This window comes from Hermetia illucens, chromosome 4 (assembly GCF_905115235.1).
Source record: "Hermetia illucens chromosome 4, iHerIll2.2.curated.20191125, whole genome shotgun sequence".
Lineage (NCBI taxonomy): Eukaryota > Metazoa > Arthropoda > Insecta > Diptera > Stratiomyidae > Hermetia > Hermetia illucens.
The window spans coordinates 38,768,459-38,785,697 of record NC_051852.1 but is presented as its reverse complement, the minus strand read 5'-3'; the positions used below and the strand labels follow the sequence as shown (position 1 = coordinate 38,785,697).

At 40.2% G+C, this 17,239-nt stretch overlaps 1 protein-coding gene across 1 annotated transcript in view; it reads right to left on the bottom strand.

The window, feature by feature from the left end:
• Positions 1–77: 77 nt before the first annotated feature.
• Positions 78–17,239, bottom strand: part of LOC119653749 (alpha-tocopherol transfer protein-like) — a 29,370-nt gene continuing 12,208 nt past the window's right edge. Inside the window, exons 2-6 of the mRNA XM_038058678.1 lie at positions 11,313–11,472; positions 6,210–6,291; positions 624–914; positions 428–564; positions 78–375 (exon numbers count right to left, since the gene is read on the bottom strand). Of these exons, the coding sequence (XP_037914606.1) occupies positions 267–375; positions 428–564; positions 624–914; positions 6,210–6,291; positions 11,313–11,472 (779 nt within the window). The 3' untranslated portion in view covers positions 78–266. The remainder of the gene's footprint in view (positions 376–427; positions 565–623; positions 915–6,209; positions 6,292–11,312; positions 11,473–17,239) is intronic.

Genomic DNA, 17,239 nt, shown 5'->3' with positions numbered 1-17,239 from the left:
TGAGGACGGGATCATGGTTCTGGTGAAATAGAATTGCAACGGATCTTATTCCTTTTAAACATTCTTTATTCAAAATTTCCTTCGCTAATCGGATTCAAGTCTTGTACTACTACTACTGGAAATGCATTGAATACTTACGATTGTACACAATCATAGCTGCCTACTATCTACCCGTTATAAGTACAACTTAGAAGTCTATACACACCGTTTATCACCATTTTCCCTTTATATGAGTATTGAACAAAGAGGACACTAACATTCATCCATCAATCAATGCTTAAACTTTGAAAACTTTCGTTGGGCACTTTGTTTCCTTTAGATTTGGTTCGTTTCTTTTCGTCAACTTTCCAATATTTTTCATTCGTTAAGAAATCTCTGCAAAGCGAAATATGAGTCTCACCGTAAATTCTAATAACAAATAATTTACCTTTTCTCCTTGAGAACTTTAACCCATTCGCTTTTGATATCAGCGATCTGGCCGCATTGTCCGCCAAGGTCGTTGGGTAGCATTTCCTTAGGGACGTATTTGTATAACGTTTCCGCGCCGGACAGGTGGAAATTAATCTGTAAAAACGGGAAATATATGATATAAATTACTCAAGGTGGTACTTTTAGATGCATACCATTTTGAAGACTTCGCTCCTGAGGAAGGGCTTTATAACTGTTATCACCTTGTCCAAATACGATGGACAGTTTACGACATGGATTGCCTTTAGACGTATAGGATGTGCTTCCTGTGTGAACTTCATGTATATCCGTAGTGTGGACAAAACAACTTTGGTTAAATGTTTCAAGGTAAATCCTTTCATGTCGAATATAGGGATTTCGCCCTCACTCATCCCAGCTGGATCTGGTGTATTGAAGCGGACATCGGCAAACATGAAGAAAACTCTGATTACATCGTTGAAATGATACTGAAATTGACAATTTATTCGGTTATTTCATAAAGATCATTGAATTCGTTTGAGGAACCCACCAGAAAGGGTCCGAAGCTCGAAAAGAAAGAAGTATAAAGAAGCTCCAGCAGTCTGAATTGTTGAGGAACTGAACGTCTCACGGTGTAGGGAGGTAGGTAGGTATCAGTGGCTGCTCCGAGGAGCCCAATTAGCGCTTTGATGCGCCGTTTTGATGCCACAAACTCCTAAGACTGTGACTGTTGTTATGGGAGCAGGGAGGCAGAGTGAAGCCGGCTGGGATCTTCAAAGCTAGCCCGTAGCATTCACGAAAGAAAGCAGCTCTCCCACCCTGCAGCTAGAAATCTCTCTGAAGTTCCCAAAGAATGGTTTACCCAGTGTCCGCAGCCTAACTCTAGCTAGAGCTGTGCAATCGCAGAGAAAGTGCATGAGGGTCTCCCTTCTTTCTCCGCAGCTTCGGCAATGCAAAGTGTAAGATATGCCGAGCCTAGCGGCATGGTGTCTGTGCCCCATGTAGACCGCCGTAATCTTGAATGCATTTGTTATAAGCGGGCTAAATTCTCCTTGACTTGGCACAGCTCGTAAGGCTTCGTCATCTTAGGCCCGCGGCTGCTAGGTAATGCGAGTAGACTCGGCCCCCGACAGCCGCCAGCGGAACACCGACTGTATTCGCGGAAGGACTGCCAAGAGCAGAGCCTCGCCTGGCCAATCCGTCAGCGCGCCCATTCCCCTCTATGTTCCTATGCCCGGGAACCCAGAGGAGAGTGACCTTGAGCGTGCCGCCTAGACGGTTCAGTGGGTCTCTGCACTGCCCCACCAGGCTGGAAGATGTCGTCGCTTAGTACAAGGCCTTGATGGCCGCTTGGCTGGCGGTCAGACTGGCTATGTTACGCTTGGGGCTTGAATCTCGCTCCAGCCATCGACAGGCTTCCAATATCGCCAGTACTTCCGCCTGGAATACACTGGCGAAACCTGGGAGACCATACGACTTGGATACACTGTGTGTATTCGGGAAAACCCCCGTGCCGACTCTACAGGCCATCTTTGATCCGCCCGTAAAGAATACTGAGTCATAACCTTGCAACACGCCGCCGGTGTAGGTGAGGTGAAACTTGGATAATAAATTTTTGCTTGGAATTATGGGAATCCTGAGTTCGCCATTGACTAGATAACAGATCGGACTACTTGGGGAGAAACATTCTCCCACAGATAACATTATTAACTCAACCTATTACTTCGAACGTTTCGTGTGAGTTAGTCTTTATTGGGATGTCAATTTCGAAATTTTTGTGACTACGTTGACCATCGTTGGAAGACAAAGATTGACACCTTTCACATAATTTTACTGCCTATGTGACCACGAACGCATTGATGCGCGGCGTTTGGGAAGAATCGTAGCAGATCTGGTTGGATATGTACTTCCTACGCGGTGAGACATATGTCCAGAAGATGATTTCAGAAATGATAAAAGGGCTAATTGCTTATGGCAGAACATGACTCTTGACCCTTTAGGGAGTAGTTTTATTGAAACGAACGATAGGATTAGCTATTTGAAGTTCCCGGTTACACGTTTTAGTGCTTTATTAATGTGGGATAAGTTGGAAGTGATGGTGATGCTTAGACAGATAATTTATTTAACAGTAGGGATGGGAATTAAACTGTTCTTAAGGGACATGTTCGCAGTAACACAAAACATTGCCGGAGTTATCTTTATTTTTGTTTCTGCGGAAGACAATCGTTGACCCTTCTGAAAATTGAGGCCTAGTTTCTACTTGGTAAATTACCGACAAAGTTCGCAGAAATATTCAGACGAGTTTGTTCGCATACAATGTCCTTTGTGGAAGTATACACAATGAGGTCATCGGGATGTTGGAGGATTTTGATCGAATTATGCGCTCGGGATGTCTGCTGTGGAGAGCTTTATAGGAGTTGCAGAAAAAATGGGATGTCAGAAGGATTGGTATACGGAGAGCTGTTGCTGAGAGTAGTTTGCAACGGTGTGAGAGGAAGCTTAGGATGCAATTCACCTTTTGGGCTAGTTTGCACAGTCATACGGAGCTCAAAGCGTTTCTTATGACAATGAGGTAGACTATAATATTATAGGAGTCTCGTTGTTAATCCTGAATAAGATATTGATTTAGAGAATTAAGAGGGCGTGTTCAACCGAATAGCCTAGAAGTGATAGGATAGGAGCGATTTGAGCATACTTCCAGTAGGTGGGGAAGTGGGTCTTCAACACTGATTAATTAGAGAAGACAAGAAGGACGAATGTTTACAGAACACTTTTTAAGATAGTATTTGCGATACCATCAAGTCCGGTCGACTTTAAATTTTTAATTGGTGAGATAGAGCTAGTCTGGTTTGACTGAATATTTAGGAATATGATGGTGTGGATTCAAGGGAGATGATTAATTCGGCTTCAGAGCATCGGCCACGCATATGGAATATGGCTGTGGCCATGGACGAAAACAAAGAAGTTTGCTTTTTTAGAAATAGAGATTTTTTTGAGGTAGGATATCATGACGACTAACAGCTTTGCCAAGCCACCGGGAGATTTTGCGGAGTTCTCTTATGTGCTTGGACTGAGGATTCGGATGCTGCCACTGATCGAACTATCGTGATCGTAGAGCTCGTTCTTGAGGAATTTTTTTAAAAGAAGAGTAACGTATTTGGGTTTAGACCATAACATAAGATGTTGTTAATTAGGAAGTGTTGAAAGTAAGATGCGACTGATGCTCAAAATATGGGACAGCGAATCAATGCCTGACGACTGGCAACGAGGCATTATTTGTCTCATACATAAAAAGGGGGATATTACGAGTGCAGCAATTATAGAGGTATCACGGTGCTGAGTACCATCTATAAGATATTCTTTTCTATCTTGCTAGGCCGGATAGCCCCATACTCCAGGTAAATCAGCGACAGATCAGATTTTCTCTCTGCGGCAAGCGATGGAAAAACTGTTGAAATATGGCCATCAGTTGCACAATCTTTTCATCGACTTTAAAGCCGCCTATGACAGCATATCCAGGGTAAAACTGTACACAGCTGGTATCCCAACGAAATTGATAAGACTGACTAAACTGACCCTGACCAATGTGCGAGGTCAGATAAAAGTAGCAGGATTACTCTCGAAACCATTCAACATCAACAATGGTCTATGACAAGGGGATGCCTTGTCATGCGTCTTCTTTAACCTGGCCCTGGAGAAAGTGATTCGCGATGCCGATGTAAATGCGAGAGGCGCAATCCCCTTCAAGTCTACCCTGACGATATTGACAATATGGAAAGAAAAACCCGAGATGTACAGTCTACCTTCACCCAGATCAAGCAGGCGGTGCGAAATCTTGGGTTGCACATTATACACCGTCAGCGCCAAAACCAAAGCCGAAAGAACGAACAACATCGAATCGTACTGGTCAAACGAAAACAATGAAGATAGGACCATAGGGTCAAAGCTCTTACTGTACAAGACTATGATCTTGCCAGCCCTCATGTATTCCTTGGGTTCTTAGCAAGAAAAATTGCGAACTCTTGGCCGCGTTCGAGAGAAGAACCCTCAGAAGAATTTTTGACCCCCTACGTGAGGATGGACGATTCCGTAGCCTACATAACCACGAAATCTATGAGCGATACCATGACCGTCCGGTTGTGAATAAAATCTATAAGGGCAATATCTATGGTAGAAAAAGAAGACGAGGCAGACCCTGCCTGAGATGGAGTGATGGCATAAGTCAGGACGCCAGACAGCTTTTAGGGATATCGAATTTGTGGACCTCGGCGCAAAACCGGGATGTTTAGAGTTCCTTATTAAAGCAGGCCTAGACTGGATACCGGTTATTGTGCCGTTGATGATGATGAAAATTAATTTCTTCTAATTCGACATTTATAGATACCTTCATTTATCTACTTTCATTAAAAAAATCGTTTAACAAAATGTTTGTGTATGTGTTTATTTTTGACGTTTTTTTTTTGTATTCTACTATTAACACACAAATCTTCGACGAACGTTCCCTCAAAACCTCAACTTTCCTTTCCACGATATTCTTTAAATAGAACTTCCGCTGGTGTAAATAATAAGAACTTCACATGTAGCACAACTTTATTCTCCAGCTTCATAATAAACCCGAAAAGTTCCTTTTGAACTTGAATTTTCTTTCATACTGCCAGTGCGAAAATTTTGTTTGTGGCACTGCATGTTATTAAAATAAGAATTTTAATTTTTAACGCTCTAAAACGCCCCATTTTGTAGGGATACGAATGTGAGCTTCGGATATGCAAGTAAAAACAGAAAATCGTGTGTATTCTTTAGTTAATACGTGTATGGGAACGTCGCTCCTTCTTTTAATTCAAGTCCACGTTCCTGGAAATTTGACCATATAATATAAAAATCTTGCTGGCCTGTAAAGATTCTATTGTTGACTGTAAAGTTTTATCTGCGCTCGAGGTCTAGGGAAAGGAGAAGATTTTCACTTTGGCATTGAATACACTTTAAACAGAAGTTAAGGTCAGACTGTTCTGAATATACATTAATTTAATGGAAAGTTAAAGAACTATTAAATAAAAAGCTTCACTTTCTGCTAACTAGTACCATAAAGCAACTGGTTACATACGTATATTACGGTAAATATTTAGCAGAAATCCATCTGACGCCTTCCTAATTACTTGCTTACATTATTGTGCAAATATGTGGTCGGAAAAGAGTCTTTTTTGAGTAATTAGTAACCACAGTGTTCATTTAATTTATGCTTTTTGCAAAACGCAAAGAAGACCAAGTGCACTTAAAACTTACGCTGCTCCGGGTGCTTAGCTACTCAGCGAATGTTGTGTATTTTTTTAAGTACCCACTTTAATTTTACACGCAGCGTCTTCAGCAAGGAAGCAGACATTGACATACATTTCTTTAATTTGTTTGCGCGATAAATTGACTTAATACGTTAAGAAAAAGTTAACAAATCATCCTGGACGCAAAAAATGTGGCCGACTGAAAGCGAATTTGTGTGTTGGATACATGTTTTACGTCTTTTTACCTTCTATGGAAAGCGGTTGAAGCTGGACCGAGTGTTGATGAATTCTGTCAATGAGTTTAGGCTTCTGTACGCACAGATCATAATTTTAAATAAAAATTAGGTCTAATCAATTGGGTATACAGGAAAGGGGAATTCATTTCACTAAAGCAAACGTTCATTAATACGCTTTTAAGCGACCTTTTCTTTCTCTAGTCATGCGTGATAATTGATGGCTGCAGTCACTTATTTGTATGGTATCCAGTTTATATCGAAGAAATTGACTTACCTTGTCAGGGTCGAAATCTATCAATCGGTAGTAGAGAACTTTGTTGCCTTCAGGAGTTAAGTTCGGTAGAATGATCATGTCCCTAGAATGGTTCAGAGAAAACAAATGTTTTTAGTTTTTGTTGTCAGCTAACTTTGTTTGAGTTATGTTGTATGGAATTCAGGAACTGCAAAGAAGGTGGAGGTTGGGGATGATCAAAAACAAAAAGTGGGAGCAACTACACTCTACTGTGGAAAATTAGCAATTGTAAATCCACACTTAGGTGTAATTCCATCGCACTGGTGGACTAGTCAGTTTGAGAAGGTGGGCATGATCCTTAGCAGTTCGGTTCCTTACACGTCATTGTACAAATTTCACGTGTCTTAAGCCTGGCATACCTGATTGCCAGCTAACGTCTAATGTAGGACCCTAAATCATTAAGTTTCGTGGATCTGGAACTCTGGAGGAATTTTTATTCCTTAATTTTGCGGTGAAAAACAAATCAATTCTCTTCAATTAGTCAATTTTTCTAACTATGGGAAGAATGAGTATGGCTATTGGCGGAGGTAGTAGCTTTGACTTTAGCTTTTGAGTCTAAAATATGTTATTTCTATTATTTTTCCTGATTCCAAAGAAGGAAAAGTTGACTTTCGTATTGGACCTTTTACTCTTACTTAGTTTTATCCTTTATATTCCGCCGCGGAGCAATTCATTCCATACTTTTTCAGAATGTATTTTGATAGTTTATTTTTATACAATAGATGGGGGGTTGGGTTGGAGTGACAGCCACCCATTTAGGCATTTTGGCAATAGCCATCTTCTAACCTCCCTGTTCATTTCATAATATATTAGAATTTGCAAGAACCTCGAATCTTTGAATTCCAGTTTGAGCGGCTTCCTAGATGGAATTCTCAGTTAATAAGCTGACAGCCAAGAGCCATTCTAAGCTAGATAGATGTCATAACAAAATAAAAAGAATATCTTCGGATCAGTTGTATGATCTATCCTTACACACTTCTGAATTCTAATGAGCGCTAACGTAGTGTTGTTACTTGTGCTGCTCCACATGGTAAAACTGAGAACGTATCGATTTTAGATAGCTGCTTAGCTATAAATGAACCATGTAGTTTCTGCAGGTTGACTATTATCAACCACATGGACAGAGTTATCTAACAAGCTGGGAGAATAATGAATTTCAATGGTTCACGTCTGCCAGCGCAAGCTTTTGCTAGTCGTTCTAAAAAATTTAGACATATTTAGATTAATGCATTTGTGCGTTGCCATCGCTGTTTCCGTTGGTTATTGCGTCCTTTGATTAAACGAAGTGCTTCTGGTAGGGTACCAACGCGACATAATTTTCATTCTGATTCAATTTGCAAAACTATATGTCCCTTGTTTACTCCTTTAGTCTTGTTCATTAAGAGCTTTGACCCCATGATGAGACGTTTCGAGCGAAATAGTTTTTGTAAGCTGAAATAGGTTCTGTTGGCAGTTAACATTCATGCTCGGATTTCATTGGCATAGTTGTTATCGGTTGCGATTTTCGACCCTAGATAGGAGAAATTTTCAACATTCTCAAAGTTTTAGTCTCCTATATTCATTGTTTTCGTTTGACCAGTGCGATTCGATGTTATTCATTCTTTTGGTTTTGGCGCTGACGTTGCCACCATGTACTTCGTCTTACCTTCATTTATGTGCAGCCAGAGATCTCGTGCCGCCTGCTCGATCTGAATGAAGGTAAACTGTACATCTCGGGTTGTTCTTCCCATAATTTCAATATCATCAGCGTAAGCCAGTAGTTGAGTGGACTTGAAGAGGATTGTCCCTCTCGCATTCACATCTGCATCGCGAATCGCTTTCTCCAAGGAAAGTTTGAAGAGGACGCATGATAGGGCATCCCCTTATCGTAGACCGTTGTTGATGTCGAATGGTCTGGAGAGTGAACCTACTACTCTTATCTGGCCTCGCACATTGGTCAGGGTCAGCCTAGGCAGTTTTTTTAATTTCGTCGGGATACCGAATTCTCTCATGGCCGTGTACAGTTTTACCCTGGCTATGCAGTCATAGGCGGCTTTAAAGTCGATGAAAAGATGGTGCAACTTATGTCCATATTCCAACAGTTTTTCCATCGCTTGCCGCACAGAGAAAATCTGATCTGTTGCTGATTTGCCTGAAGTGAAGCCTCTTTGGTATGGGCCAATGATGTTTTGGGCGTATGGGGCTATCCAACCTAGTAAGATAGCGGAGAATATCTTATAGATGATATTCAGCAACATGATACCTCTATAATTTCTGCACTGCGTGATATCCCCCTTTTTATGTATAGGACAGATAATGCCTGGATACCAGTCATTAGACATTGATTCGCTGTCCCATACCTTGAGCACAAGTTGATGAACCACTTGGTGTAGTTGGTCGCCTCCATATTTAACCAATTCGGCTGTAATTCCATCGCTCCTGGTGACTTATGGTTTTTAAGCCGATGAATTGCACAGACTGTTTCTTCTATACTCGGTGGTGGCAACATTTGTCCGTCATTTCCATTTGACGGGACTTCCAACTCGTCGATATTTTGATTGTTGAGCAGTTCATCAAAATACTCAGCCCATCGCTCCAATATGCCCATTCTGTTGGAAATCGTCCAAGTTAGTCTTATCAATTTGGTTTTAACGTGACCTTGTCACATCCATATATAACCAGCTCTGCTGTAATTCCATCGGCTCCTGGCGACTTACGATTTTTAAGCCCATGGATTACACGGACTGTTTTTCCATGCTTGGTGGTGGCAGCATTTGCCCATCTTCTTCATTTGGGGGGCCTGTATGGAGACCGCCCTTAAATTTGACGTAAAGGATGTAACTTACTGCATTCGTGAGCGTTCGCAGTTCCCACTTTTCCATAAAATTTGGTGTCAATGGCTATAACCATCTTCGAGAAAAATGCGCGTTGCGGAGAGACAGACTCTCTCCTATGGAACATGATGTACAATGGGGTCCTTGTCCTTCCCGTGCCAAATAAGGCCACGATAATCGGTTTCTCAGAGGATGTAGCTGTGGTTTTCGTCGCTAAGAAACCTGAAGACGTTAAAGTGTACGCTAACGAAACCATTAGCGCCATAAAAGCGTGGCAGGAGATGGTTCAGCTTGACCTTGCGGAACAAAAGACGCAGGCGGTCTTGATTACTAACTGTAGGAAGAGGAATACGGTTAATAATCGTGTTTGTGGTCACATCATCACTTCGAAACCACTTCAAGGGACACCTGGACCACGGCTATGAGTAAACGGCAAATACCAGCGTATTATTAGCGCGGATGATGCCTAACATTGGAGGCCCAAGCGTATGTTATTGCGGGAATGATCCCAATAGACATTCTGCCAAGTAAGACACGCTGCCTATACGAGAAAAGGAAAATGAATCCTCATGAAAAGGATGCAGAATGCCGAAAGGCGGCAAGGCGAGAATCACTGGAGAAGTGGCAGCAACAGTGGGATGACTCACAGAGGGGTCGTTGGACCCACACTTTGATTGCCCATATTGATAAGTGGATCCAGCGACACAGCGAGATTAACTACCATCTGACGCAATTCCTATCAGGACATGATGGTTACGGGAAGGATCTGCACCAACTCAGGCTGGATGATTCTTCCTTTTGGCCTGAATGTGGTTGCACTCCTGGGGACCCGGAGCATGTTATGTTCCAGTGTCCACATTTTTTTCAGAGAGGGGGAGTCTGGAAGACTCCTTGAAAATCAACCTAAGTATGTAGCGGATCGTCGGGAAAATGTTGAAGTCGGAGGGAAACTGATGTACGGTGAACTCCACAATCAAAAGAATACGGAAGGAACTTGGAAAAGCAGAGCGCGGAAGGAGGACGCGAAGAACGGAAGGTTTAGTCACTTAAAGCGCAAACCACCCCGCGAAGTAATGCTTTGCGTCGTTTCCGCGGGGAAGGAAGAAGGAGAAAGTGTGTTTTAGTGGGTGAGAATCCCACACGCTGCTTTAACCTGACCCGGCAGTAACTTTGTAAGATTTCCACCTGACACATCCACACACACAAAACCTTAAAAAAGACAGACAGACAGACGGACAGACAAACAGTAAACCGACTTTAAAAAGGTTTTGTTCTACACAAAACCTTAAAAAGGACCTAGAATACTCCTTGCTCGAACACTAGGAAATGGAGATAGATATCTGAATTCGTAAGGCAGTCTATCTTTTCCTTGGTTCATTATCAAAATACGAGCGGATGCTACTCATGGGTGACAACGAATGTAAATATTGTATTTATGAATCAATTTTGTCACCGTTTTTGCTAAATTTACTCTTGTCCTAATAATATAGCAAAAAGCGAAAATATGAGGTAAATGACCCCCAATAATATTTAAATATTAAACTTTTTTGAGACCTTGTGAAAGATTATCTGGTATTACCATAATTTTGCATTTATGAGTCAACAATATGTGAAAATCCATAGAGTATTTATTTCACGGCCAAATCCATAAAGGCATTTTCTAGTTTGATTCAAAAATTAATCTTCCGGCAATAATAAATCAAATATTTTTACATACGTGCATGTATGAATAGATTGAACTAATTGAATGGGATTGCATTTCTCATAATTCTAACAACATTATGTTAATGGGTTAGCAAGATGCTTAGCAATAAATTCAATCGTTGTTAATTTACAGAAAATTGGGTCGGATTATTATTAATCTATTTCAGATATTTATAATGAATGCAATTTTGGCATTGTGCTAGCATTTGTACTGTTTCATTGTGTTTCCATATACATATACATCTGTTTTCTTATAGGTCAAGGAAGAGTTTAGCAATAACATTGAAACTTCCCCGATTTCAAAATTTATAAAAGTGAACAATAAAAATGCGTGATCCAAAATCTAGAAAAAGGAGAAGCCAAAAAATGAAGTGATTTCTCATTAAATTGTTTATGTCATCAAATGACTTCTGCAATTATGCGTATCACCACGGGGAGGTAGCACCTGAAAACTATACACATGGTGCTGGGAAAAACTGCCAGTTGAGGTAGTCTGAACTATCTTAGAGGTGTATATCTTAATATAGCATTCTAAATAAATCTATTTGAACTAATAATGTCTACTTACGTTGTATCTAACACGCATTGAGTTGCTTCATCACATGGATCTCTTTTCAAAAAAATATGAGAATAATTGGTGCGCATTGTGTAGTTTAAATCAATCAATTTTTTCGCCGCCTCCACATCGCCTTGAGTAGCACGTAAAAACCTTTGCAGCAACATTTTGTCTGAAATATAAAAGTTTGGAGGATGTGACGAAAGAACAAAAAAAAAACAAATAAAATGAATAAAGATTTGGTAATATCTAGACATCTATTTTGAATATAAAACAAGATATTAATTTTGCTTCCAATTTAGTAAAAAATTATGTCTATAACAATCAAAACCTACCTAAAGACCTATAAATGTATAAATGCTACTAAACCATCTCTTTAAAAGTATCTTATTCTGCTTGCTTTATTTTAATTGGATTAAAGAAAGATAAATTTAGTACTAGGAGACAAACATATATATATTTAGCTTGAGACAAATGTCTATCAAATTAGGAAATTGAATACAATAGGTCAAGTGTGTCATTAATCATTCTACATGGGAAATACTTTGTGGTTTTTACGTGAGATATTTATGTTTTTTGGTGATGATTTTACCGCAACACGTTAATTCAGGAGTTGCATTTTCCCACGACTTTTCACGTAAGTAACAATCAAGAAGTGGGTGACCGTGAGCCACATACCCAATGAATGGAGGGTTTTCTATCTCGTGGGAAATCCTTTCTATATTAGCAACTTTCTTGCATGTAATGCATATTGGAAAATATTTTGCACAGCTCCTGCATATTTCATCTTTTATTGTGGTTTCAAAATCCAAATATTCGACACCCGATCAAACGATTCCTTCCCAAACATGTCACGAGTAGTGCAAAATTGACCATGATGGCCTTATATCGATCCTAATTTGTTTCATACAAATGCTAAGGTTGGGTCGATTTAAACTTGGAATCTTTAGTAATTAACAAGATGATTTCAAAATACTGCCAAAAGTTTGAGCCTCTGTGATGTATCAAACTGACGAAATTCCATGAAAGCGAATGTCGGACTGACTTTTGGAGAGTGTTGAGACTCGACCATAGATCTACCAATGGCTGCAATTACTATCAGCGGATGACTGACACTTTGATATCTTAAGTAGATGGAAATGCGAAGGACCAGGCGTAGTGCACAGCTTTAGTGACCTCGGGCGTTTCTCCTACTGAAAATTTGAATGATACTACAACAAGCAAAAAGGTTACTAGTCAAAGTAGGAAGTGATGCCAGTTTATTGTTCAAGGCCGTAATTCATAACAATTGGTCCTTAGGCAATATTCATAAGTCACAGTATCTGCTGGAATATTTGCGTGAATGTGGTGACTCATTTTCAACAAAATGGTGCGAGCTACAAGACCGCCCTATTCGTACTGGAGGAGCGTTTAGCGAGCACCCGCCAAGCGGCAATTGATACTTGTTTCCGGCACAGTTAAGAAACTCACGATTAAGGAGATATCTTTTCGCGAAATATTGGAAATTACGCTAACTTTCCAATATGAGAATGTGCAATAGTACTCGCAATACCCATTGTCTTAAGTGAGCGGCCGTTTCCCGGTTTTCTTTTGCCTACAGCCCTCGTAAGGACCTCCGGTTTTAGCGGAAGTTCGCAGTTTAACGAGCCTTAGTTAATTCGGGATGCCAAATATTGTTTATTTGATTGAAAGCCGCTAAAAGGGTAGACCTAGGAGGGATACCACCCTTGCATCGATAGCCGTGATCAGAGACCACTGGACAACTTTGAGAAGAGGTAAACGGTTTTTAGTGCAGCTTTACAACACCATTATCCCCACTTCCGGCTGCAGCGTTTCTTCAGCTCAAGGACAAACGAAAACTGTTTTTTTCAAAACCACATTTTTTTTGCTGTTAGGAAGCACATCTAAAATTCTGTTAATTTGATTGGGCTGAAATTTTTACATATTATTCTGCACACTAGTAGTTCTTATTTTCACCACTATGAATTTTTTTTTTAAAGTAATTTCTTAGTTTTATTCTGGATTTTTGAATATTTTGGTTTTCAACTCGACCATTTCAATTTTTAGTCAGGTAAAATTACAATCGTGGTTCGGACGCTAGAGGCAAGTTTAAAGGATAAGCTTCTCACTAACCACTCACTTTTTTCTAAAGGAGCCCAGTTTGGCCGCAAAAAACAAATACAAACGTTTATCAAATTTGTTAATTAAAAATGCTGTCATATTTCAAGACTCAAATAATAATATTTAAAAGGATTGATATGATTTTTTTTATTCAAAAAAAAAAGTTTACCTATCGAGCGTTACCTAGGTAAACCCCCTTAGGGACTACCTGCAATCGCGCCACTAGGGAACTCCAAAACTGAGCATTCGCTTGCTTTAAACAGTTCGAAAGATGTCTTGATGGGGACCCATATTCCAGTCCTACCATAAAGCATTTTAAGGATATGTTATTCTGAGCCAAATGCGACAAATGGTCCCATACGTTGGGAGAGATTGGGATGTGTAGTATCTTCCCCAGCACCTACATAGTTGTTAAGGTGCAAAGCTCTACAATAGAAGTGTCGACATTGCTCAATGTTTCTGCGGTGGCAACAACCGAATTGTATGATACTTTAAACTCTAGATCGAGTTGCAGGATAACTTGGTACAAATTTTGCTTAGGTGGAAAAAATACGAATGTGATGCCTTGCGTGATTTTGAAAAGATTAAAGTTCATCTTTAGCGCTACGATTTTTAACATGACCTATTATATATAGGCCAGGCAAGGGTATACTTGTCCAGTAGAACATGCTGTTTCTTTTGCTGATTGCCGTGCTATAATACGGTTTTGACCGTGAGTTCGCCGAGGATGAGGAATGGAGGTTCTTGTTTGCGGTGAAGAAGCTAAGGATTTTTACATCGACAATCTCATATGGTGTTTAGCTCCAATGCCGGGGATGTTAAGATCTGCAGACTTTAACCTACGCAAGGAGATTTCGAGCGACGTTGCGAACGAATAAAAAAAATTGGGATTATTCGAAGGGGTGCAATGGAACCGCATGAAGGACAATTTTCGCCTAAAGGTGGTGAAGTACCATCCGTTAAGAAAATTACAAAGAGATGCCTTTTATCGAAAACTGGTAGGATTTTGAACCATCTTCAATGGTCGGCATCGATAATAATTGGGCAAAAGTTTCTATATAGTGAGTTAGTATGTCTGCTAATCGTTCCTGAAGCATGGGGCACCCAGTTTTCGTATTGTTATTTTTCAATTTGATTTGTAGTGGGCTTGTTCCTCAGTTTCAACATTATCAAACTTAATGTGGTGCAAGGGATACGGCTACAGTAGCGGAACCGCACAAAAACGAATACAAAGATTTATGATCGAGCGGGATTCAAACCCAGAGTAATAAGATCGAGAAGCTGAAGCTCAACCTACTCGGCCATCGCACCGTCACCAGCGTTTTAAGTTAGAATTATCGGTCTTGAAATCCATCGGAATTCCAAGACGAATCCATTTTGCCATAAACCATCGATGCAAGCTTCACAGAATTTGTGATCGCCCGAGTCTGAGTGCATATACAGTAAGATTATGAACTCCAATGTTAAATTATTCATGTCTTTTTTCTGCGCCAAGCCCAGGTCAAAGCCGTTGATAACCAAATTGACTTCGTTTAACGGTGCTTTGTTGCTGGCTGAGCTGATGCATCTAATGACTTTGATGTTACAACAAGTCAATCGTGTATTGTTAGTCCAACTCAGTTATCACATTATCCATGATTGCTGCTGGATGGACAATATTTCTAGGAAGTAACTAGTTACAGTAGCGAAGCCGAATGGGTTAGTCTGTTGTTTAATGTTGTTCAACGTTCCTGAAGGTTCTGATGATTTTGGCATTCTTCGAGACAACGAGTGAGTGAAATATTACCAGAAAAATCAGCAGCATCAAAACCAGCCCGACGGAGGTATCCACTGATTTACCTGAAAAACCTCAAACTAAATGTGGAAAAAAGGACATGGATTTATGGGTTGTGTATCATGTTTCTCACCAATGGAAAAACATGCCACTTGTCGATTCACAATATCTTCAATAATAATTCCAATCCCAATGCTTTTGGTGTGTTTATCATCAAAAACATCAACCAGAATGCGAAGCACAGCGCTGCCCAGTCTATTTGTCCAGATTTAACTGCTGTGTATATAAACAGCAATTGGATTACTTCCCGAAGGATCAAATTGGAACGTTACAACGCATAGACGCGTTCCGTGATGCCGAGGTTCCAAATCTGTGAGGATATTAGGCACTATAAAAACATCAGACCAAAATTTCAAGTCGGTCCGCTATGAAAGAACAGCGTACCCAGATCTTGTCAAATTTAGATTATTATATTTGAGCTATGTAGAATAACTACATGTCATGACCAAAATGGTTATTCTTCGATAGCCATTATTGGAGAGGACAATTGGTAATCATATACTGAGTGTCCAAGTTGTGAGAGATTCCAATAAACAGATAGCATGTACAGTTCTTTCATTATTCAATATATTGAAAGGAGAGCCTTAAAAGTGCGATGCGGCGAAAGTTAGAAGAAAAATAAAACAACAAAAACAAATTTTTGAAAATAATTCACATTTCTTACGAAAAAAGGCCTAAAACTTCTATATTTCACTAAATCGAGCAATAGCTTCTATTACTTTAAACCGAGTGCCCACTAATCATGCTAATCAGCTCACGCACTATTGTAGTCGATTTGATGAAATGTCCCTCAGCTCTCTTCAGGCTTACCCGGTAAGCCTGCTCTCTTCCTCTATATTTTGGGGTAGCTAACTCGTTGGCCATTCTGGAATAGTGGATTGCATTACGTGGCATAGCCAGCAATGGAGTTGTTAACCTTTCTTAATATGTAACTTATTCACTTCCACTTCCGCTTTCTAACAACACTTCCATCAGAGTACCCCAATAACACAAGGCAAACAACTGTTGCCGAAGGCTGGATGCTTTTGTATAACAGTAGTCACTTTCTATGCTCTGCTCTTATATAGCATAACAGAGAGAATATTGACTTGGAACTGCCTCAACTCGATGTGGGTGTTGAGATTGTTGCCTTTCCAAACTTAGACAGATTTAGCGCTCTCAGTGCATCGATTGACATCAAATTCGTTACCATCAGCAAAAACAACGCTACAAAGATAGACAATTTGATTGAGGTCTTCAATGCTCTGTCCATTTACGCAGTTGGAAAAGTGAAACGACCAGTTAGACTAAGAATCTTAGTTTTGTTGGCAATTACCTTCAGATCAACTCTGCTTGCTTTCCTCTCATAAATCTTATGTCATTTGGCCAAGGTCCATAAGCAACCAGAAGTCAAGAGCTCAATCGAGATATTTAGCGCCCATTAAATAAATCCTCCGGAAAAGGAAAAAGGAAAAACATGGAGCTACAAAAACCATTGTTCCAGTCACCTATAATCGATCTCTGTACGGGGGTGGAAAAATTTATTGTCATTTTAAAGGGGTCAACCCGTGTGTCGGATTCGTGGAATCGAATTTCTTTTTTGATACGTGGAATCGAATTTTTTTGGCATCAATTATATCTAGATATAGTGTAGAACATATGGACAAAGTGATTTTTTTATATTCGGAGTCGTTCGGAAATTATAGTATTACACACGTGATATTATTATTCTGTTAAGGGAAAGTCGCACCGCGTCCTTGAAGAACTATTGTGCCCCTTTTACTGGTTATAGTGTACCTATTGATCATAGTATCTCAAGCAGGCCTGTAACCGTTAGGAACTTTAGTATTTTCCCCACTTCCAGATGTATTAAGTGTTCTCCCAGATGTATCGACCTACTTTGCACAAGTGCCGGACACTGCCCCAGGACGTGCATAGAGGTTTCGTCCTCCTCCTCACAGAACCTGCAGACAGTGTCCGTAGATATCCCTAGCTTCCCTAGGTG